Source organism: Aquarana catesbeiana, linkage group LG12, assembly GCF_042186555.1.
Source record: "Aquarana catesbeiana isolate 2022-GZ linkage group LG12, ASM4218655v1, whole genome shotgun sequence".
Taxonomy (NCBI): domain Eukaryota; kingdom Metazoa; phylum Chordata; class Amphibia; order Anura; family Ranidae; genus Aquarana; species Aquarana catesbeiana.
In genome coordinates, this window is record NC_133335.1 from 130,958,262 (window position 1) to 130,983,101 (window position 24,840).

Genomic DNA, 24,840 nt, shown 5'->3' on the forward strand with positions numbered 1-24,840 from the left:
ATGGGGTTAAAAAATTAGCCCTACATAGTACAAAAAGAGCAAATAATCTCTACTGTAAATATTAATTTCACTGTTGCACAGTAAAAAAACGAAGGACTAATTTTTAATTTTTTTTTTTTTTAACTCCATTATGTTACTAAATGTCTTAGGCCTGGTTCCCACCCATGTGTTTTTTGGTGATTTTTGCAGAAATGCACTACAGTTCATTTAACGTTCACATCTATGCTTTTTTTCAGCTGCTGTGTATTTGGAAAGGGTGAAGGACCTTTTTCAATGCAAAACGGTGCTTTTTTGGTTCAATATACTTCAATGGAGAAGCTGCAGAAAAGCATGTAATATTACAGTTCTGTTTGAAAATCTGCAAAACAGTCTAGAATTTTTTTTTTTCTTTAAAGTCTGATGATATTTACCAGATTCAACCTCTAATAGTATATAGAGTATATCTCTTCTGTCTGTTGTTCTCAGAGAGGATTAAAGATTTGACTCTATAACCATATAGTTATTTATATTTATCCCTGCATATAAAGATATTTAGGAATAAATTGCCTTTTTTTAAACTTTACATATTAAGTAAATTATACACCACACTTCTTTTTAAGGTTATTAACCGATTAATCGAAACAATAATCTGCCAACTAATCGATTATGAAAATAATCGTTAGTTGCCGCCCTAAAACATACTCACTTGTATGTTTCCAGACATATGCGTTCCTGTCTAGAGGAGCGGCTGTAGGATACGATGCAAAGGGGGGCAGGTGGGTCCCTCAAAATCACTGTTGCGTACACAAGAACCCCAGAGGTGGGGATCTAGAAACAGCCCCCAGAAAAGACACTAACCAGCACGCAACATGATCTATGGGTAGAAGAGCAATAGGGGAATGTGGTAATCTGTACTGCATCCATGAAAAAATAAAATACACATTCATAATAGAAATTTATAGGGTATATGAGATTGATATTTCTATAGCCTAGAAGAGTATTGGTATAGTCCATATGTTGTATAAGTAGGGGTAGATATAGTTACCATTTCTCTCTAGTGTGTGTGTGTGTGTGTGTGTGTATAAAATGGTGGATGAAATACCTTGTGAAAAGGAGCCGCATGTCCACTTGTAGTCTGCATGCTCTAGACCATGGGTGCTCTATCTGTGGCCCTCCAGCTTTCACAGAACTACAAGTCCCATCTTGCTTCTGCCTTTGGGAGTCATGATTGTAACTATCAGCCTTGTAATGCTTCATGGGGCTCGTAGTTCTGCAACAGTTAGAGGGCTGCCAGTTTGACACCTGTGCTCTAGACAAAGGCAGACATATTGAGTGGCATTCTGCATATACTGTGGCCATTTGTGGAGCGCCTTCCATCATTAATCCTGATATGTTACAGCTGTTAGCAAAGGCCGCACATGCTCTCCAATCTGGAACGCATGTCGGGCAGAAATGCAACGTGGCTCTGGAAGATGAAAAAGCGGCCTTGGTCCTACCCAGGCCAAAAAATAGGACTCCGGTTGGAGAACCCACTGGGGTCCTGCATGCCAGGTGATGCATACAGCGATCGAGGGGGCAGAGGCACATCACCCTCACATAGGCATGTCCACAGAAGCCCCTCCAGTCTAGAACGCACACATGTACAGGATGGAAAACATAGGAAATACATAACATTTGAGATAACATAAAAAACAGCATAAATAACAAAAGTAGCAAAAAGAATAGAAGAAAATATCAAGGCCCGGAGGTATATCCAGTCACGTATTCCAATAATTATTTAAACAAAAAACACACACACCCAATTACAAATTAAGTTTACATCGTCCTAGAGCTGCACGATTAATCGTTAAGAACCGGTATCGCGATTTTCTCTTCTCATCTTTCAGGACAGCATGAGAGATAGTCTCTTCCTCAGGAAACACCGCGCCTGCCCATAAATTCTTACTTCCCCTGCCGGACCTCAGTTATTAGTGTTTCCTCTGGTGGGGATACACTGCATGGGACCAGGCTGAGCAGTCAGGGAGATTGCGGCCATTTAAAACCTCCTAAATGAAGCAGGAGCTTCCAGGGAGCAAGAGGTGCGGTACTTACCGCCATGTAAAGCCACCTCTTCCTCGTCGAGTGTGGCAGCAGGTTGCAGGGGACCCCTATCGCGTCCACAGGGCTGCAGCAAGGATGCAGTCCGCTCTCCCTATACTCTGTATAGGCCGCATATTTTTGGAACCAGCGGGCCAGACGACGGGCGACGTCATTTCCGGCGGAGGGCGGACGCTTCCCTTTGACCCGCGGCTTCTGGTTCTGGGTCACGGCACTGATAGGGGTCCGGGCACAGGCTGGAGTGGAGTCGAGAACGCGCACAGGCAGCGTGGGACTCAGTAGCAAGCAACCACCTGCAGTCATGTCAGAAGCGGATGCCATGACACACAGTGACACTACCTCCAGCCTTCCTAAGGTAAGAGCACCCTGGGGAAGGGTCCTTCTTACCCAGGGTTGCCCCTCCATGTATGGTTCCTATCTAGGGGGAGGAAGACCCCCTGGGTGGTGGGGGGGTCCAGATCCCCTCATGTGTAGAGGTTCTAGTGCACTCCCTGGGTTGTTTCCTGTCTATTTAAAAGTAAAAGATTTTTTCTGCATTTTTTTTTTTACATGTATTTCAGAAAGCTACATAAAAGACAAAATCTACACATAGCTCTAGAAAGAAGTGTGCCTCCTGTAGAGATACCTTGGGGGAGTCATGGAGAAAGGTGTTATGTAAAGATTGCATAGACTGTTTGGTCAGGGAAAGGGAATCTGAACAACAGTCAGGGTTGGCAGCCTCTGTAAAGGAGCTTTCATCCACCTTTTCATCTTTCGAATCGCTTTTTGAAAAATTTCAGCTTCCCACTAACCCTGCTTCACAGGATACAACCCTGCCATAGGCTCAGGGCTCTGCACCTGCCAAACCGGCTACTACAGTTATGGCAGAGGAAATTTCAGGGCCTTCCGAGGTGGAGCATAGGCAGCCAGACAGTGGCACCTCTGACTCCCAGGAGGAATCGGAGGGGGAGGATCAGGACGGGGAGTCCAGGAAATCCTCTAGATATAAATTGTCCTTGGAGGAGGTAGAGGACCTCCTAGGGGCAATTTACACAACCCTCGGTATACAGGCGGACAAGAAACCCCTGACATTCCATGACCTCATGTACAAAGGTTTGGGGGAGCAGAAGAGGAAAGTTTTCCCAGTACATGACGTACTGGTAGAGACAGTTAAAAAAGAGTGGCAGGATCCCGAAAGAGAACCGTTTTTCTCAAGATCACTTAAAGGGGTTGTAAAGGTATACATTTTTTTACCTTAATGCATTCTATGCATTAAGGTGAAAAAACTTTTGAAAATACTGCTGCCCCCAGCCCCCCGTTTTACTTACCTGACACCTCGAAACTCGGCCGCTCGCTCCCGACCTCCATTCAGCCGATCAGCCTGGTCGCTGATTGGCTATAGTGGATGGATTGAAAGCAGTGCAGCCATTGGCTCGCGCTGCTGTTAATCACAGCCAATGACGCGGCGCGCCGGGGGCGGGGCCGAGTGATACAGCCGCCAGCTGTATCACGGGAGCGCGCCCGCAATAACTAACCACCATGCGAGAGAGCTCGCATTAAGGTGGTTAGTTATTGCGGGGAGAAGCTGAGACAGCCGCCGAGGGACCCCAGAAGAGCAGGTTCGGGGCCACTCTGTGCAGAACGAGCTGCACAGTGAAGGTAAGTATAACATGTTTGTTATGTAAAAAAAAAAAAAAAAAATTTACCTTTACAACCCCTTTAAGAGGAGGTTCCCATTTTCGGAGGATCCTGCATCCATTTGGAACAAATGTCCCAAATTGGACGCGGCTTTCTCACAGGTCTCTAGACACACAGACCCGGCTTTTGAGGACATGGGGGCCTTGGCGGACGTCATGGACAAAGGATAGATTCCCTACTTAAAAAGACTTGGGACTCAACTATAGGGAATTTAAAGCCAGAAATGGTGGTTACAGTTGTGGCCCACAACTTAGAAAATTGGCTCTCTAAGATTCAGGAGACAGCATGGTGGCTAATGGATTAGCACTTCTGCTTAGCAATGCTGGGGTTGTTGGTTCAGATCCCAAAAATGCCCCTTCATGTAAAGAAGTTGTCTGTTATCCCTATGTTGTTAAACATAACTCCTGACTCATGTCCTTACACAAAAAATAGCACATTGAAGCGGGTACTGCCAAGGAAACTATTCTAACATCTTTCTACACGATTCTGCGAGGTATTGCATACATAGCGGATGCCTCGGCAGAGTCAGTCCACATGTCAGCAAGATCAGCGGCTCTGGCCAACTTTGCCAGAAGAGCCCTCTGGCTGAAAACTTGGCCTGGCGACAGCGCCTCCAAGGTTAAGTTGTGTGGGATACCTTTAACAGGAGACCTTCTCTTTGGACCAGGTTTGGATACAGTCTTAGACCGCACAGCAGACAGAAATAAGTCTTTCCCACTCAAGCGGAAAACTCCAGTGCAAACAAAGAAGGGGTTTCGTCCGCAAAAAAGTAGAGGAGCCCCTAAATGGGGGGGGGGGGACAAAACCTGGGGCCAAAGAGGCAAGGGCAGAGGAGGGGCAATTTTTCACCCTCCTGAGCAGCCCAGTAAGAGTAAATGACTCGTCAAGCAAGGTGGGAGGAAGACTGGGGGCCTTCCTTCCTCATTGGGAAACAATCTCCCCCAACCGGTCCATCCTGGGGGTCATAAGAAGGGGGTACCTCCTGGAGTTCACAAAACCTCCCCCACAGAGATTCCTTGTCACACATCTACCCAAGTGCACGGCAAAGGCAGAAGCTCTGCTAGAGGCACTAAGGGAACAGGAATTCCAAGATGTAGTGCGCAGAGGGAGGAAGGAGAAGTATTTTATTCTCACGTATTCGTGGGGAAAAAATCCTCTGGGAAATTCAGACTAATTCTGAATTTAAAACCCCTGAACAAATCAATTACTTTCAAGAGATTCCGCATGAAGTCAATCTTTACGGTCAGAGCCCTCTCACAATTGTTTCATGGTCTCTCTGGACCTCAAGAACGCGTATCTACATGTCCCAATCGCAGAAACCTCTCAGAAGTTTCTCCGACTGGCAGTGGACTTATGATGCATCTACAATTTCAAGCACTGCCCTTCGGGCTATCCTCCTCGCCCCTGATATTTACCAAGGTCTTGGCCATGGCCTTTCTACGGCTCCAGGAAGTGTCAGTTATAGCGTATCTGGACGACCTGCTCCTATTTGCAGTGTCCCCAGAGCAGCTAATAAAACACCTAGACGTTCCAAAGAAGGTCCTGACAGACCTAGGGTGGCTGCTGAACTTAGAAAAGTCCAGCCTTATTCCTTCACAACATATTGTGTATCTAGGTTACTTGCTGGACTCAACACTCTTGAGAGTTTTTCTCCCGATGGAGAAAATACTAAAACTGGACAGAGCGGTAGCCTCTCTCCAGAGCAAACAGCAGGTCTCCAAACGATACCTAATGTCAACACTGGGTCTGCTAACGTCTACCCTCCCAGCAGTGCAGTGGGCAGAACTACACTTTCGTCCCCTGCAGACCTTTGTGCTAAAGGTGTGGGACCACAGTCAGAAGGATCTAGACACCTTAGTACACATTCCACTTCAGATAAAAAGATCTCTCTGGTGGTGGAGGAGGGTAGAGAACCTGTCGCAGGTATGTCTCTGGCTCATCCCAGTTTCTCAGGTGGTAACCACAGACGCAAGCGGCAAGGGCTGAGGGGCACATCTGGGTTCCATTGCAGTACAGGGCACCTAGAGAGGCGACAAGCTAAAAAGATCGTCCAATTGGAAAGAACTGAGGGCAGTCGGGCTAGCCCTCAGATTTTTCAGAAAGGAGCTTCAGGGCCACCATGTTCAGGTGCGGTCGGACTACTCGTCTGCAGTGGCCTACCTAAACAAGCAGGGCGGCACCAGAAGCTGAGTCCTGCTCTCCCTAGCAACAGACATTTTGAGCTGGACCGAGACCAACACTCTATCTCTCTCAGCAATTTTCCTGAGAGGGGAAAGGAACGTGATTGCAGACTTTCTCAGCTGAAGGAAGCTGAGGGAGGTTGGACCCTCAACCAGGAGGTCTTCAACCTCATAGCCAGAAAATGGGGAGCCCCGAAAGTGGACCTCTTCGTGGCAAAAGAAAGCGCGAAGGCCCTTTTTTTTTTCCTTCCCTAAACGGAGGAGAAAGGAGCTCTGGGGGTGGATGCCCTGAACCAGAACTGGCATTTCAGAACAACTTATGCATTCCCACCTCTGGTATTATTACCGGCAGTTCTGAGAAAGTTTCAGATGGAGAACACGTCTCTAATTCTAGTGGCACCATATTGGCCAAAGAGGGCATGGTTTTCAATTCTCAAGCAACTAGCTGTAGAACCTCCCCTATTCCTTCCACTTCGAGAGGACTTCCTTCCACTTAGAGAGGACCTCCTCTCACAGAGCCCAGTCCTCTGTCCACAGGTACACCAGTGGAAGTTAGCGGCCTGGCTACTGAGGAGGGTATATTAAAATCTAAAGGATTTTCAGACAGATTAATCTCCACCCTCCTCAACAGTAGAAAGGAACAGACATTTATAAAAAAGGTCTGGCTCTGTTTCAACGAGTGGTGCGTAGAAAGCTCATTCTTGGTGCAGAGCCCCACAGCTGTGTTAGAATTTCTACAGTGCGGGGCAGACAAGGGTTTATCCATAAGTACTCTTAAGAGTCAGGTGTCAGCACTCATTGCTTATTTAGAAAGGCCTCTTGCCACAAACCCGTGGATAGTCAGATTCTTTAGGGCTCTGACTAGACAGAGACCAGTCCGAGGTCCAGCTTTCCCCAAGTAGGACCTACCCTTAGTTTTACAGAGTTTAATGGGTGCCCCCTTTGAACCTTTAGAAGGATGTTTACTAAAAGAAATTACTTTAAAAACAGTATTTTTAGTAGCAGTGACAACTGCCAGGAGGGTCAGCGAGATTGAGGCCTTATCAGTTTCGACCCCTTTTTTGTGTTATTTTCCCAGATCGCATAGTTTTACAAACCGATCCGGCATTTTTGCCTAAGGTAGCTTCTGGATTCCACAGAAGCTAGGAGGTAGTCTTACCCTTCTTTTGTCACAATCTCTCAGGGGATAGGGAATTGAAATTTCATTCTTTGGACGTAAGGAGGTGCATCCTCCGGTACCTAGAACTGACCAAAGCATTTAGAAGGTCAGACTCTTTATTTGTTTGTATCCTTTTCTGGCCCAAGAAAATAAAAGCATCTCAACGCACTATTGCCAGATGGCTCAGAGTAACCATTGGTCAGGCCTAAACATTAGCAGGGAAAGAGATCCCGATGGGTATAAAGGCACACTCTACCAGAGCTATGGCAGCTTCTCAGGCAGAAAGAGCTGGAGCAACGCCAGAACAGATATGCAGGGCAGCAACATGGTCCAGCTACTCCACTTTCATGGACCTGGTGTCGGCAAGATGACATGTATGGGTATCCATGAGTGGACAATATGTGCATTGTCTATACAAGGGAATGTGCCCAATGTTTTACAACTATCACCTCTCATTTCTCAAAACTCGCTATGGACTAGTTGATCCCTAATGGATGTAACCCTTCTATAAGTAATAGTGGGTTTTTCGGACACATGGAGAAAGTGAAGGGTCAGTGGTTAAAATATACCGATACTTTGTGATAATTTGTTTTACCTGCCTGTGTTTTGATGAGTATTTTGTGATAATTCTACTTGTTTCATCCTTTTGATTCCTGTTTTATTTTTTATTTTTTCTAGAAAATAGCAGGCCCTGGCGTGACCTACTTTTGGCTCATTTGTAAGCTTTCTTTAAAGAGGAATTTGAGTATCCACATTCATGAAGTATTAATCTAATGCGCCGCGTACACACGATCAAACTTTCCATCAACAAAACCGTGGATTTTTTTCCGAAGGATGTTGGCTCAAACTTGTCTTGCATACACACGGTCACACAAATATTGGCCCAAAATCTGAACATGAGAACGCGGTGACGTACAAGACGTACGACGAGCTGAGAAAAAGGAAGTTTAATAGCCAGTGCGGCTCCTTCTGCTTGATTCCGAGCATGCGTGAACTTTTGTGCACCAGACTTGTGTACACACGATCGGAATTTCCGACAACAAAGTGAAGTTGGTGGAAAATTTGAGAACCTGCTCTCAAACATTTTTGGGTGGAAATTCCGACAGCAAATGTTTGATGGAGCATACACGCGGTCGGACTTTCCGACAACAAGCTCACCTCGAACATTTCCCGTCGGAAAGTCTGACCGTGTGTACGCGGCATAAGAGTTTGAGCTTCTTTCTCAAAATGTACATTATCCAAACAATTGCGTCTTGCTCTTAGATGACTGTAAGGTATAGAGGTTAAAACGAGGTTTTGGATGGAAATTGAAGCATACAATATTGTGTTTCCCGCTGATGGTTTGCGGTAAAGTTTGCTCGAAAGGTGCCTGTCCTGATGCCTATGAATTAGTACGTTCAAAAAAATAATTTCAGATTTGTTTTAAGACATTGCAAATTTTAAATTAAACTTGTTATTGTGTGTCAGAAAATCTGTACAGGTTGGCTTAAGAGGGGGCGCAAGCTCCCCATATCCACTCCCTGTACCTGGAGGTTGTGGGAGCCTTGGAAAGAGAAAAAAAAATTGTGCTTAAGAATTAAGTCAAGAGAAAGAGAGATGAATTCATTAAGTTGGTATTCATGTTGGCTTTTTTTGCAAAAGAATATAGCGAATTACAGAGAGGCCTTTGTCATGTGGTTTAAAACTATACAGGGCCTCAATATCTATGGTCACTAAATATGTATTTACCGTGACGTGTTCAGTCTAATATTTGTAAAAGGTGAATAGTGTCACGCATAAAAGATGGTAGACTTATTAAGATAATCTACAAAGTGGATAAGGTTTTCTGTGAGGCTACCTTTACCTGAAATTATGGGCCTTCCTGGGTGTCAGATGGATTCTTGTGCACTTTGCATCGAACGTTGCCTCCCGTGGGAAGCTAGTTATTATAAATCCCCAGGTGGTCTTGGGGATGATATTACGCAGTTTTAGAAAGGCTGCTGCATTTTAATTGGTACTTGGTGGGGGATATGTCACTGATTTCTTTTTTAGAGGGTTGGATGCGATAGTAGGTGTCGCAGCAGGAGATGGATTGTCCACCTCTGCTTAAAGTGCTTCAATGGTGATTGAATCAATAAGATCATCCAGTTCGCAACCAGGTTATCTAATGCCTCTTGATCTCTGGCAGTGAGAGTAGGTCCTCATAGCGTGAACCTGTTTAAAAGTTTATTCCCATTAAAAGAAAAAAACTTTCCATGTTTCACTTACAAGAATATAAATAAAAGAAAGCATCCAATGGTATAACCATAATAGCTGTACAGCTTAGCACGATACTCGCTCACCAATCTTGGAATATTCATCTGCTGTGATACCCGGGTAGAGATCGAAGCAGCTTGACAGATTCACAAGCCCTATGGTCACGCCTAGGGCTTCTCTGGAGTTGCCTGTTAATGGGAGAGACATACCCAATAAGCGTTTACCCCTCATAGATCTGGTGAGTGTTAATATTGAGGGGATTGGAATCACGTGGTGCGGTGAAGGTGGTTATTACTACATATCCGTCAAAGCCCCCTTTCGAACATTCAATTGAGCATTTTCTAGTAGGACCTATTTGTCACAGGGTGTATTACCATAAACTGTGTTGATTTCTGTGTTTAATACACTGAAGAGCTCTGCTTTAGTCTTACGGATCACTAGAGATTAACTTTTAAAGAGGAAGTAAACCCTGATTGGTTTTACTTTTTATTCCCCTGCAAAGTAAAAGCATAAAGTTGTGTGGAACTTACCTGCAAACAAAGCCAGCGATGTCTCTGCTGGTGGAAGCATCCGGGTCCGCGTACTCTGGCTCTGTGACTGGTCGGAGTCTCCTGACGTCACTCCCGTGCATGCCCACGGGAGCCGACGGTCATGGCACGGGCCCTATAGAAACGGCACGATCATGCCCTTTCTATAGTGTGCATGCGCCGATTATGTCGGCGCAAGTGTATATGGTAAATATCTCCTAAACTGTGCAAGTTTAGGAGCTATTTCCAGTACCTACAGGTAAGCCTTATAGGTTTACCTGTAGGTAAAAATTGTCTGTAAGGGTTTACAACCATATTAAGACTTATGATGTATATGTATTTGTTATTATAGCAGCAGCCTGTTTGGTCAAGTTGATGATATTTAGTGAGGGTTTTTCTGGTTGGATCCCTGTGTTTTTTGCACGTGTTTTTATGCTTTCTTGATGTGTCTGTGTTTTGGCTCGCGTTTTGTCTAAAAGAGTGCCTTGTGTCATTGGGTGAGATTGTGAGGTAGATGGGGGAGCTGCATGTGTATGTGTATAATACGGTGCCCTGGTGCCATCTGTGGAGTGCAATCTAATCAATAAAGGGGTTAAGTCAGAATATTTTTTCTTAATGCATTCTATGCATTACGATAAACCTTCTGTGTGCAGCAGCCCCCCTCAGCTCCCCTAATACCTGGGCCCCAACTCTCTCCAGCGATGTCCACAAGTTCCTCGCCCATTTGGGGCTCTGCTCCTGATTGGCTGAGAGACAGCGGCAGCACCATTGGCTCCCTCTTCTATCAATCAGTCAGTTAGCCAATCAGGAGAGAGGGGGCGGGCCGAAGCGGGGCTCCGTGTCTGAATACAGGGAGCTGTGACTCGGCTCAGGTGCCCCCATAGCAAGTTACTTGCTGTTGGGGCACTCGACAGGAGGGTATGGCCAGGAGAGCCGAAGAGGGCCTGAGTAGAGGAGTATCCAGGCTGCAGGGGATGCTGGCAGACCACATTGTGCCCACCCTTAGATATTAGCCTATGTAGTTTTCATATTATGCACTTTAGCTTTATCAAAGGTATTGGTTTTATTTTTATTTTGGTTCACTTAACCACTTAAATACCAGGCCTCTTTTTCAGACTCGGTGTTTATAAGTTAAAAACAATTTTTTTTGCTAGAAAATGACTTAGAGCCCCCAAACATTATACATTTTTTTTTCCTAACACCCTAGAGAATCAAATGGCGGTCATTGCAATACTTTTAGTTACACCGTATTTGCGCAGCAGTCTTACAAGCGCCCTTTTTTTGGAAAAAATTCACTTTTTTGAATAAAAAAATAAGACAACAGTAAAGTTAGCCCAATTTTTTTTATATTGTGAAAGATAATGTTATGCCGAGTAAATTGATACCCAACATGTCACGCTTCAAAATTGCGCCCGCTCGTGGAATGGCATCAAACTTTTACCCTTAAAAATCTCCATAGGCGATGTTTAAAAAATTCTACAGGTTGCATGTTTTGAGTTACAGAGGAGGTCTAGGGCTAGAATTATTGCTCTCGCTCTAACGAATGTGGCAATACCTCACATGTGTGGTTTGACCACCGTTTTCATATGCGGGGGCTACTCACATATGCGTTCACTTTTGCTCGCGATCTCGTCAGGACGGATCACTTTTTTTTTTTTTTTTTTCTCTTATTTATTTTACTTGATTTTATTTATTTTTTCACTTTAAAAAAAAAAAAAAAAAAAAATTGGGTCACTTTTATTCCTATTACAAGGAATGTAAACATCCCTTGTAATAGAAAAAAAACATCACAGGTCCTCTTAAATATGAGCTCTGGGGTCAAAAAGACCTCAGATCTCATATTTGGACTTAAATGCAATAATAAAAAAAAAAATTTGTCATTTGAAAAAAATGACAACAGAAAAAATAGCTCTTTAAGACGTATGGATGGAAGTGACGTTTTGACGTTGCTTCCGCCCTGCTAAAGTATGGAGACGGGCGGGGGCCATCTCCCCCTCACTCGTCTCCATACCCAGCCACGGACAGGTCCCGATCGCCCCCCGCCGCTGCCGACTGCTCTGGTAAGCGGCGGAGGGCACAGGAGAGCAGCGGGGTGGGGGGGGGGTGGCACCCCAGGGGCTTTGTCCTCTAATGACAGTACCTAAGGAAATAAAATAAAAAAAAAGTGTTAACGTTAAAAAATAATACTTTTTTTTTTAAATAAATAAATAAATTAAAACAAATAAACAAAGAAAACTTACATGGACAACAATACAAATTTGACATGCTTTTGAATAATTTTCTACTCCTTTAAAAAAAAAAAAAAAAAAAAATAGGGTTTTTGCTATACATATTAAATATATGAGCAAATGTAGTTGATACCTTATACATTAATTTTAGTTTAATTTTCCTATATGCACAGTAAAACTATTTAAAGTTATAGTTTAGCTTTAATTTTTTTTTTCTTCTCTTCTTCTCTACACCTTTTAGTCCCTTTGCTTACCTGTAATAAAGGATGTTTCACAGGCTGCTGGATTCTGTGTAAATTTTACAGCAGAGATACCTGGTCTTCTTTCTGGCTCTGAACTTCTAGTGCTGTGGGGGTTACCAACTTTTGGTATTCGAGTTGCACTAAAGGTGATCCGAGGGAGACCCCTCCCCTCCTGCCCTTCTATCAACTTAAATATTTTTTTTTTATTGATAACACTATCACCCAAACCGTCCTCTCCACTTCTCTCAAGCTCTCATGCTCTCTTCCTTTCATGCTCTCCTCCTCTCATGCTCTCCTCCTCTCATGCTCTCCTCCTCTCATGCTCTCCTCCTCTCATGCTCTCCTCCTCTCATGCTCTCCTCCTCTTCATGCTCTCCTCCTCTTCATGCTCTCCTCCTCTCGTGCTCTTCTCCAGAGCCTCTCCCATCCTCTGGAATCCTGCCTCCATCTGTCCTGTTATCTCCTAGTCTGGCTGCCTTTAGGCGATCCCTGAAAACTCATCTCTTCAGGGAAGCCTCCAACTCCTCTCTTGTCACTTCCATCAGCTCATCCCACACATTTACAACTTTTTGTACCATTTGCCCCATGCTAATTAGATTGTAAGTTCTTATGAGCCGGGCCCTCTTAACCCTCTTGTGTTTTATTGTATTGTAACTGTATTGTCTCCCTTTTATATTGTAAAGCGCTATGTAACCTGTTGGCGCTATATAAATTCAGTATAATAATAATGCACTGCCTGTAACATAATCTGTGAATGGCGGAGAGTCTGATTGGTCACAGGCTTCTCTTCCTTGTTCACATATGTGTAAGAGGCAGTGTAATCAGTGAGAGAACTTTTCTCCGTGAAGGTAGAGGGAGCTGTTAACCCCCGCAGTGCTGGAAGTTCATAGCCAGGAAGAAGACCAACCTCCTTGCAGTAAAGAATTCAACAGGATCCACTTGTGCCTGCACAACATCCTTTCATAACAGGTAGGAAATGTGACTAAAGTTGTAGAGTAAAAAAAAAAAAAAAAGGCTAAACTTCTGGTTTAATTACTTTAATCTATTAAAGCTCGTTATTGGGGATATCAGATTTTTTTCAGTACATATTCAGGGGCCCTGCTGTGTAATAGATGGCTGGTGTCCCCCTTAGTAAGTGGTTTAGCCACAGTTTGAAGCATAAATGTGGCAGTATTAATAGGTCAGTCTGTTCACAACTATTTCAGTTTTTCAGAGATTCCAGAAAAACAAGGAAAAAAACTGCACTATACCATAAAGATATGAGTACATAGAAATCAATTAATGCATATCAAAGTGAATAAAAAAGAAAATATTGTGAGAAAATATCATGATATATGAATACATGAGATTATGGGTGCACAAAATGAATAATGTATAGTAAAGTTCATAGAGTTGAAAATTCAAAACTTCTTCTACGGAATTGAGAAAAGTCCCCTGATGCTTCTCAATGAAAGCCAGTATGAAAAGTTAGGAAAATAAAACACCGCTCAGAGTGATCCTCCACCACATAAAATTCACGCTTACCAGAATGCAAGCAAAACAGGCTTATATGTGAACCCAAATCCGGGTGTCCAACTAGCAATAAAACTTCTCTGTGTGCAGCTTGACTGCGGACGTGTAAACGGATGGTACACTAACCCTAACTCTCTCTGGTGGCTCCGGTTCCAGCTCGTGTTATAACGTGAGCTTATGGTATAGTGCAGTTTTTTCCTTGTTCTCATATTGTTGTGTATATCTCACAGTTGAACTGCTGCTTTTTAGAGTTTTTTTTTTTTTTTGTGATAGCGCAGTAATTTTCTGTTTTTATGTTTTCTGAGATTCCAGGCTGTTGGACCTTCCTTGACTAAATCCAATTTGGGACTCCATAAAGACCCCAAAAAATGGCAATATCACATCTAACTGTGCATGCATTTCTTTTGTTGTATCCCTGTCTCACAGAATATGCTGCCCCCGTTATGGTGAAAGGAAACAGACCGAAATTGACTGGGGTAAACGCTGCGTGGATAAGTTTGATATCATTGGTATTATTGGTGAAGGCACATATGGACAAGTTTACAAAGCCAAGGATAAGGATACAGGTATGTTTTTAATATCAGTTGGTTTAGCCCTCAAACTTTTTTTGTGGCTTTACATTAGGTTTTTAAATATGTTTAACCCTTCCACTGCCATTTTAAATAAAGAACCGTGAAGCAAAATAAGGGTCAGTGCCCATCTGCAGCCTCCCCGTTGCCACGACTGCAGCCTCCCCGTTGCCACGACTGCAGCCTCCCCGTTGCCACGACTGCAGCCTGATCCATTCCCATGTACAGCCTCAGGGGGATGGGACGAGCGCCCACAGATAACATAAAGGAGACTCTCCTGTTTACTCGGCCTCTTTAATACAAAGTCCTGCCTTCTGTGATAGACAGAACAGTCGTCCAATGCCAGCCTAGTAGACGGGAATTCCTGTTACAGAAGCTGCCGAGTAAACAGGAGTTTCTCCTGTATGTAATCTGACGGCACTCACCTCACCCCCTCAGAGACTGCCAGAACTAAACAATAAATACGGTATATATCTTTTGTGGCCCCCCAATGAATCCCCGCGTGCGCGGCCACAAAAGATATATATATATAGATATCTATATATATATAGATATCTATATATAGATATATATATAGATATATATATATATCTATATATATATATAATATAATCAAATTATCAGTGGGGTCGTATTAAGCCAGAACACGAGTCACAAATTGGCCCGTGGGCTGGACTTTGGACATGCCTGGCCTAGGCCATCTTTACAGTCATGGCCGAAATTGTTGGCAGCCCAGAAATTTTACCAGAAAATCAAGTATTTCTCACAGAAAAGTATTGTAGTAAGACGTTTTGCTATACACAAATTTATTCCCTTTGTGTGTATTGGAACAAAACAAAAAAAGGGAGGAAAAAAAGCAAATTGGACATAATGTCACACAAAATTCCAAAAATGGGCTGGTCAAAATTCTTGGCACCCTTGTGGCTAAATAAGATTGTTTCAAGCATGTGATGCTCCTTTAAACTCACCTGGGGCAAGTAACAGGTGTGGGCAATATAAAAATCACACCTGAAAGCAGATAAAAAGGAGAGAAGTTCACTTAGTCTTTGCATTGTGTGTCTGTGTGTGCCACATTAAGCATGGACAACAGAAAGAGGAGAAGAGAACTGTCTGAGAACTTGAGAACCCAAAATTGTGGAAAAATATCAACAATCTCAAGGTTACAAGTCCATCTCCAGAGATCTAGATTTGCTTTTGTCCACAGTGCGCAACATTATCAAGAAGTTTGCAACCCATGGCACTGTAACTAATCTCTCTGGGCGTGGACAGAAGAGAAAAATTGATGAAAGGTTGCAACGCAGGATAGTTCAGATGGTGGATAAGCAGCCCCAAACAAGTTCCAAAGAAATTCAAGCTGTCCTGCAGACTCAGGGATCATCAGTGTCAGCACGCAATATCTGTTGACATTTAATGTAATGAAACACTATGGCAGGAGACCCAGGTGGACCCCACTGCTGACACAGAGACATAAAAAAGCAAGACTACAGTTTGCCAAAATGTACTTGAGTAAGCCAAAATATTTCTGGGAAAACGTCTTGTGGACAGATGAGACCAAGATAGAGCTTTTTGATAAAGCATATCATACTACGGAATGAGGCCTACAAAGAAAAGAACACAGTACCTACAGTGAAATATGGTGGAGATTCAATGATGTTTTGGGGTTGTTTTTCTGCCTCTGGCACTGGGTGCCTTGAATGTGTGCAAGGCATCATGAAATCAGAGGATTACCAAAGGATTTTGGGTCGCACTGTAGAGCCCAGTGTCGGAAAGCTGGGTTTGCGTCCCAGATCTTGGGTCTTCCAGCAGGACAATGACCCCAAACATACGTCAAAAAGCACCCACAAATGGATGGCAACAAAGCGCTGGAGAGTTCTAAAGTGGCCAGCAATGATTCCAGATCTAAATCCCATTGAAGATCTGTGGAAAGATCTTAAAATTGCTGTTGGGAAAATGTGCCCTTCCAATAAGAGAGACCTGGAGCAGTTTGCAAAGGAAGAGTGGTCCAAAATTCCGGGTGAGAGATGTAAGAAGCTTATTGATGCTTATAGGAAGCGACTGATTTCAGTTATTTTTTCCAAAGGGTGTGCAACCAAATATTAAGTTAAGGGTGCCAAGAATTTTGACCAGCCCATTTTTGGAGTTTTGTGTGACATTATATCCAATTTGCTTTTTTTCCTCCCTTTTTTTGTTTTGTTCCAATGCACACAAAGGGAATAAGCATGTGTATAGCAAAACATGTGTTACTGCAATACTTTTCTGTGAGAAAAACTTGATTTTCTGGAAAAATTTCTGGGGTGCCAACAATTTCGGCCATGATTGTATGTAGAGCAACAATTCTTTTTCCAGATCCTCAGAGTTCTTTGCCATGTGGTGCCATGTTGAACTTCCAGTGACCAGTGTGAGAGCGATAACACCAAATTTAACACACCTGCTCCCCATTCACACCTGAGACCTTATAACACCGAGTCACATGACTACAGGGATGGAAGATGGCTAATTGGGCCCAATTTGGACTTTTTCACTTAGGGGGTGTACTCACTTTTGTTGCCAGTGTTTTAGACAAATAATGGCTGTGTTTTGTTATTTTGAGGGGACAGCAAATTTACACTGTTATACAAGCTGTACACTCGATACTTTACATTGCAGCAAAGTGTAATTTCTTCAGTGTTGTCACCTGAAAAGATGTAATAAAATATTTACAAAAATGGGTGGGTGTACTCACTTTTGTGAGATACTGTATATCAACAAAAAATACTGAAAAATGTAGGTAAAAATGTATTATGCTGCGTTTCCATTGCCATGAATGCAGCCTCCCCATTGCCATGAATGCAGCCTCCCCTTTGCCATGAATGCAGCCTGATCCATTTCCATCTACAGCCTCGGAGGGAACAGGGAGGGGGACAGGACGAGCGCCCACAGATAACATACAGGAGAATCTCCTGTTTACTCGGCCTCTTAAATACAAAGTCCCGACTTCTATGATAGTCAGAACAGTCGTCCAATGCCAGCCCAGTAGACGGGACTTCCTATTACAGAAGCTGCCGAGTAAACAGGAGATTCTCCTGTATGTAATCTGACGGCACTCTTCTCGCGCCCCCTCAGAGGCTGGCAGAACTGAACAATAAATACGCTATATATCTTTTGTGGCCCCCCAACGAATCCCCGAGCACGCGGCCACAAAAGATATATATATATATATATATATCTATATAGATATATATATCTATATCTATATAGATATATATATCTATATAGATATAGATATATATATCTATATAGATATATATATATCTATAGATATATATATATATCTATAGATATATATATATATCTATATATATCCAAATTACCAGTGGGGCTGTATTAAACCAGAACGCCGGACTTTGGACATGTGCCCCTATGCTGTTTAACCCCCTGTTTTTTGCTTGTGTTCTTAGGTGATGGACAACCTTTCCTAAAGAGAAGTTACTAAACTTTTTTTTTTTTGGCGGGGGGGGGGTTATTTTTCTTCATTACTTCAACTGACACTTCTGTCAAAATAAAACTGCTTATTGCCTCAGGACACACTAGCAGTTTGTGCATTAGTTATCCTCGAGGTACATCTTGTGAACCATACCCAGATCCAACAACAGCCTGTGCACACATGGGCACATGGTGCAACGAATGTACTGTAGTTAGCTGCTGGGTGCTATACAAGTCTAGGGCTGTGTTCCATTCCTATGGCACCCAGACCCTGAAGCACCCTTTGGGGGAGTATGCCCACCATGATGGGTGAAGTTTGGTTCCAGGAACCTGCAGAGTGGCTATGGGAAGAAGGTTTCCCCCTGTATTAAAGCCATCCTGTTTTTAGTGTGTTATCCCCCTCTGTAAACGTCTCTACTACCTGGGTGGTAGCCAATGTTTTTATAATGTTCACTTTTTAAATTTAGCGGGTTTCCCGCTTAATGCTGCTGCTTGGGTGGTGGTGATGCAGTGCGGTTTCCGGCTGATGCACATCCTTCTGCCATTTCCTTCGGGAACTTAAGGAGCACCTACCTCGCAGAGACACAGTAACAGGGTGCCAGTCAGCTCTCTTCCCGGACATGCAAATACTCTCTTGGTTCGTATCAATTTTGTGAGCATCCCACAGGAGATCCACTTAGCAATGGCGGAAACAACTAGTGCTATAGACGGCCCTGAGGAAAACCCAGCAAATGCTCAGGATGAATATATATATATATATATATATATATATATATATATATATATATATCTCTAAATGTCCTGCTCTCAGTGTTAAACCCTCAGGTAAAAAAAAAAATATATAAATAGAAGAATATTTAGTAATAGCAGCACTCACTGGTAACTAAATACAATACTATCGATATTAGACTAGAACAATTGTGTTGTGCTATAACTTTAAAACGTAAAGCTGAACTCCAACTTTTGTTACTTTTACATTAGTTTGGGCCAAGCTTCCTCTGAGAGGTTGTGACATCGTCAGCCCACCTCTCTGACTCGGCCAATCAGAGGAAGCTTTCTATTTATTGCTAGAATACATTGCTTTGTGTAAATTGCTGAGCGCCACTTAGACAGACTCTATTGTGTTCGGAGTATGGAAGTTCTCGGCTTGCACCCGGAACACAGTGCTGTATGTAGCCTCAGCTGCATACAGTTTATACAGCACATCCAGCGGCCACACGTTCGTTTGGGCCAACTATATCCCTCACTATGTAAAGTGTAAAAAAAGCTTGAGTTCAGCTTTAATCACAGTAATATAGTTCAAAACATTGAAGCCATGATTCAGTATACACAAACATGAATAGTAGTGTCCATTACAATTATGAATACACGAGTGCAGCAAGTATCAATGAAAACACGAACCAATAAACACTATATAAATCGTTACAAGTCTATACACTGATAGTGTAAGTGCAATAAACGACCCACTGTGCCTCCAATAAAACTTTGCATTGTGCTAGTTTTCCACCATCACTTATACGAGGGGGTGGTAAGTATTGAGCCTTATCCAGAAAAAAATGAGCTAGGAAGCTGTACTGTCAAGCTATTCTACATGTTCCCCCAGGAAGTCAATGGACTTGGGGCATCTGTCCTGCAGCTATTTAAGGCCCTGCAAATAAAATTCTTCCGGCAGCTGGTGTAACCTCTCATTTGCAGCATTATTTGCCTCCACAACGCTCCCAAATTGTTGTCCCTTTAGGTGTTTTTTGAGATTAGGGAGCAGATGATAGTCAGAGGGAGCCAGGTCGGGTGAATAGGGTAGATGGGGCATTGCTTGAAAGTCTAAGGAGGTCAGTTTTGCCATTGTTTCGCTTGCAGCGTGTGACGAGGCATCGTCATGCAACAGGATGACACCTTTTGGAGAGCTTTCCTCAACATTTTTCCTTGATATTTTGCCTCAACTTTGTCAATAAAGCCTAGTAATATGTTGCATTGATGGTTGAATTCTTTTGGAGGAAGTTCACCATCAGAACTCCATTCTTATCACAAAAACCTGTTGCCATTTGCTTCTGCACTGACCTTTGCACACAGAACTTCTTTGGCCTGAGGGTGAGCCACTGTGCCTCCATTCTTTAGACTGTTCCTTTGTCTCAGGATCATAACAGTAGATCCATGTCTCATCACCAGCTACCAGTTTGTTCAGGAAATCTAAATCATTTCTTGCAAAATGTTCCAAAACAGCCACCGATGTCTCCACATGTTTCCTCTTTTGTTCGGTTGTCAAAAGTTTTGGGATCCACTTTGCTGCAAGCTTTCTCATTTCCATGTCGTTGTGGATAATGACGCCAACTCTCTCACGTGATAATCCCAGATATGTAGCAATACTTTTGCCTGATATTCGGCGGTTCTCCATGATCATGTCATGGATGGCTTTCACGTTTGCAGGCATTGACCGAAACAGGCCTTCCACTAGGTTTTTCTCTTTCAACACCACAATGGCCAGTTTTTAAATTGACAACCCAACGTTTAACTGTTGCATATGAAGGGCCACTGTCACCCAAAGTTTGTGACATTTCATCACGGATCTGATTCGCACCTTTCCCTTGGAGAAACATGAAATTGATTATGGTCCTGTGCTCTTCCACATTGCATTTCCATGGAGGTGCTGCCATGTTCACTTTCGACCTGAAAAAGAAAGATATGTTAAAATCATAGGTAGTGTTTGCACCATTAAATTGGCCAGTACACTCCAGTGCATCGGCGTGCGTGCTATCGCCTGCACCAGAACAAGGTCATATGTTGATTCTAGCTTCCTCTCAGGCCCGCAACATGCAGCCTAAGGCAGATTTCATCTCAAGTATGTGTAATTTGCTTTTGAAAGCATTTTGCCCTTATAGAATATTTGGTCTCCAGGGCCCAAAAGCGCTCTTCTGCCTCTCTACCACCTGAATATATTCAGGAATATAAACCTGATCCTCCTAACCCTTTTGAAGAAGATATTGAGGAAGGTGATGGACATAGAGGAGGATCCTGCAGAAGAAATTTCAGTTCATGCATGTTATGAGACCCAAACTAAGGCATCACAACATTTGCTTTCTACTGTGAACTCGCCTATTAATGCAGTGCGTACTGGCCTTTGCCTAGCAGCTTAGGAATCGCCTCAGCCTGAGCATGCTCCTATGGACACAGAAAGGCTGGTGAAGTCTAAAAAGACTTTAACCTTGCGCTCTTAAATTAATTGTGCTTTGCATTAGGATTTGCCAAATTCTGAAGAGATATTCTTCTAAAACTCTTTGATAATTTCCTTCTCCATAGGATATAATTTATGAAATGATGGTCTGTCCCAATAGTGGATCCTGCTATTTCTGTATCCAACATGCATGTCACTGTTCCTGTTGAGAACCTTCCCTCTTTTAATGATTCCGTTTGCAAAAGGCATACATCGACCAAGGAGGGAAGCCGTCCCCACTGGAAGAAAACGATGATTATTGCTAGCAGCTAAAACAGCCACTAGCAATAATTGCAAGTGAATCCGGCAGGCTGGTTGTATCCAAGTTGATTGATCAATTCGGTACATTCAGCCTGCCCACACACAATTCGAACCGTCTATGGCCGGCCTAAGGAATAACCATTGTCTATGTTTACAAAAGCCTATCTGTTATTAACCACTTCCCACCCGGTCACTGCACATATACGGCCAGGTGGGAGTTTCCTCCTTCTGAGTGGACGTTCAGGAACGTCCCTCAGAAGGAGGGGTATCACGCGCGCCCTCTCAGCGGCATGATCCTGATGCGCTTGTGTCACCCTGACACGGCGCATCTCCGATCAGCAGGAGAGCTCTGTGATTGGCCCTCCTGATCACATGACGGCTGTGTCCAATCAGAGCCGTCGTGATGTAAACAGAATGCTGGTTGCTAGGCGTTCGGCTCTCCTCTCCTCACACAGAACTTGCCAGTGAAGAGAGGAGAGAAGTTCGCTGCAGCCAGCCAGTGATCAGTGAGTGTGAGCTGTTTTTACAGCTTTTTACACACTGAACACATGCACAGTGTCCCCACACAATGTAAAAAGTGTCCCCAAAACACTGTCCCTACACAGTAAAAACACCTGTCCCCACATATGTAATGCGGTAGCAAGCCTGTAAACTGAGATGGATATCCGGACATCAGATCATCACCAGCAATAAAACACTTGATACAGGTGGAGATACCAGAGGATAGTAGCTGAGTGGATGGACCAGGGATCCGGATTACAGGAACATAAAGAGAAACTCTCCATAGTGTAAAAACCATAAAAAGCAATTTTATTTCAAATAAAACTATGGCACTTACAACAAAGCTGAAGATCGAAAAGCTCATAAATTAATGCCAGTCGGCTCACAGCCACCCGTCCACACACAGGCTGTACACCGCGATGACGTCAGCACGTCTCTTTTATTGTGTTGGTGCAGTACAGTACAAACACAGATTGGTAACTCACTGCTCCTGGCTCTTTTCTCCTCACACTGGAAACGGTGTGTGAGGAGAGAAGAGCCGGTAACAGCTAAGGTCTTTGTTTACATTTAGTGATCAGCTGTGAATGGATCACAGACGATCACATGGTAAACAGCCACCCGCCATTGGCTGTTTACCCTTCTCGGTGACGAGCAGTGTTCTTGGGAACACGACGCCACCGACGTGACCGTGCTGCGCACTCCTGATCACGCGCATGCGTGGTCTATAGCAGGGAATACCCATTTGTGATCAGCCGTGATGTAATTGCAGCCGATCACATGATGGTGACGCGCTGTGTCCCGGGGACATGGAGACACAGACAGAGCAGGGCTGCGCACCCGCGATCGCACGCATGCCCTGTGTGAATCAGCCGCCGTCATATGAAGAGCCGCACCGCTCCGCCGTCATATGACAGTGGGCGGGCGGCAACAGGTTAAAATCAATCTTTACAGAGTTCCAATCATAAAATCAATCTTTACAAGGTTCAAAGGTAGAGGGCAAACAAATGAAAATCAATTACCAGTCCATTGATCGATTGGTTCTCTCCAAACCTCACTGCAAATGATCGCGAATTGGATGTGATGTCACTGCAGTGCCGCAAGATGTGTCATTCCACAGGGCGTCATCAAAGGCTTATTGACTTCCTGAGTCGCCAATGCCTGGACTAATGTGAGTGGGATCTCTATCCAGAGATCTTCCCGATCCTCTGTCAGAAATTAGATCCTCTGTCAGAAATTAGGAGTGCCAGATATGGATATCATGTCCTCTAGATTCTACAAAAAAACTCAACAGGTTTGTGGTCAGGTCCAGGAATCACCTGGCTTTTGTAGTGGGTGCCCTGGTGATTGCTTAGTCCATGTTCATACTGGTGAATACATTCTCCCCAGTGGGGATCCTTCCTTACTCTGCAGGTTCATGTAAGAATGGATTCCGGTGATCATCATTGCCCTAAAATTGGCCTAGGAGAGCTTGGTACACAGACATACACCGACTCATGGTAGATTTGCCTTGGCCTCTTCTAAACAGGTCGGACCTCCTGTCCCAAGGCACTCTGTTCCTCCTGCTTCTCAGTCACTGCCTCTAGTGGCAATGCTGTTGAAACTCGGGTCCTTAAAGATAGGATACATTTCTGATACCGACATTTCCACCTTTAAAGCGCAGTTCCAGTCAGAAAAAAAATTTAACATTATTCAACTCCATTCAATACCTAGAACAACCTTTTGGAAAACTTTTATTTTTTTTTTCTCAACTCTTCAGGTCTGTTGCTAGGGGGTCCCTTGTAATCTGCCTCTTCCTCTCCAAGGCTCCCAACGTCATTTCCCTCGGCGCCCGTTCTCGCTAGTGCTCCTGGGAGATGGCTGTCATCATTTCCCAGGAGTCACTGGGCGAGCGCCAAGGGCTGTAATCGCCTTACATTGCCATAACAACGGGGCGGGCCCTTCCCCCGTCACCGCCCGTTGTTATGGCAACGTTACAAACAATCGGCGCTATGGCCGCCGCTAAATCGCGCATTCGCGATTGGGCTTCATATGCCCACATCAACGATGGAAAAAAAATGTATTTATTACAATAACATTTCTAGATCATTGTATACTTTTTATTTTAATTTTGATAGCACTGAAAAAAGTACCAAAAAAAAAAATTTTTTTTTTCGCTGGAACTTGCTTTAAGGCAAGAAAAGCTACCTCTGGATCTCTCTCATCACCAGGCTTACTTTTTACTGGTGCGAAAACAGACGGCTCAACCTCCAGGAATATGCTATAACTCGCATCCTAGCCTTTCTACTCTCTGGACCAGACCAGCATCTGGCTATCGGTTCTCTGAAGGGACAGGTTTCTGCCTTATCCATTCTATTTCAGAAACTCGTGGCTTTGAAGTTGCTCAGACCTTTGTACAGTGAGTTGCTCCTGTCAAACCCTCATTCTGGCCTCCTGTGTCTACTTAAGTATCTGAATCTGTTACTTTCTGCTCTATACTGACCCCTCTTTGAACTGATTCAGCAACCCTTTTTTTTTTTTTTGTATAGTCAATGTGGTTCTGAGACCCCCCCCCCAAGGGTTCTCTTCCTTTTGCTTCAATGAGGTTATTACCACTGTTGGGTGTCAGTGAAAGGAATAGAGCCTTCTTGTTTCTGTGGGAGGTCCAGAAAAAGGCAAGCAAAGTGCTGCAATTTGTAGACCACTGGTCTATGACTACAAGTCCTGTATTGTACAATTGAGATAATGGGAATTTTGGCTTAACTGTAAATTCAATATCTTGGAGTACAATACAGGACACAGGTCCCTCTCCTCTGTCCACTGTATCTTATTGATTGCTACAAAACTGGAGTCCCATAGAGTGGGTGGTTATATGAGGGTACATTGGGGGCATTTTCAGCATTGCTTTTGCCAGTCACCTGAAGGTAGTGGCATATAACCTATTGTCATGGACTACAAGCCCTGTGTCCTTTATTGTACTCCCAAAATATTGGATTTACAGGTAAGTTAAAATTCACAATCTTTTTG

The 24,840-nt window shown here is 43.7% G+C and overlaps 1 protein-coding gene across 7 annotated transcripts in view; it reads left to right on the forward strand.

The window, feature by feature from the left end:
* CDK12 (cyclin dependent kinase 12) overlaps positions 1–24,840 on the forward strand; it is a 480,052-nt gene that overhangs the window by 98,876 nt on the left and 356,336 nt on the right. For all 7 annotated transcript variants that reach the window (XM_073608346.1, XM_073608342.1, XM_073608343.1 and 4 more), the window contains one exon: positions 14,263–14,402. In XM_073608346.1, the coding sequence (XP_073464447.1) occupies positions 14,263–14,402 (140 nt within the window). The remainder of the gene's footprint in view (positions 1–14,262; positions 14,403–24,840) is intronic.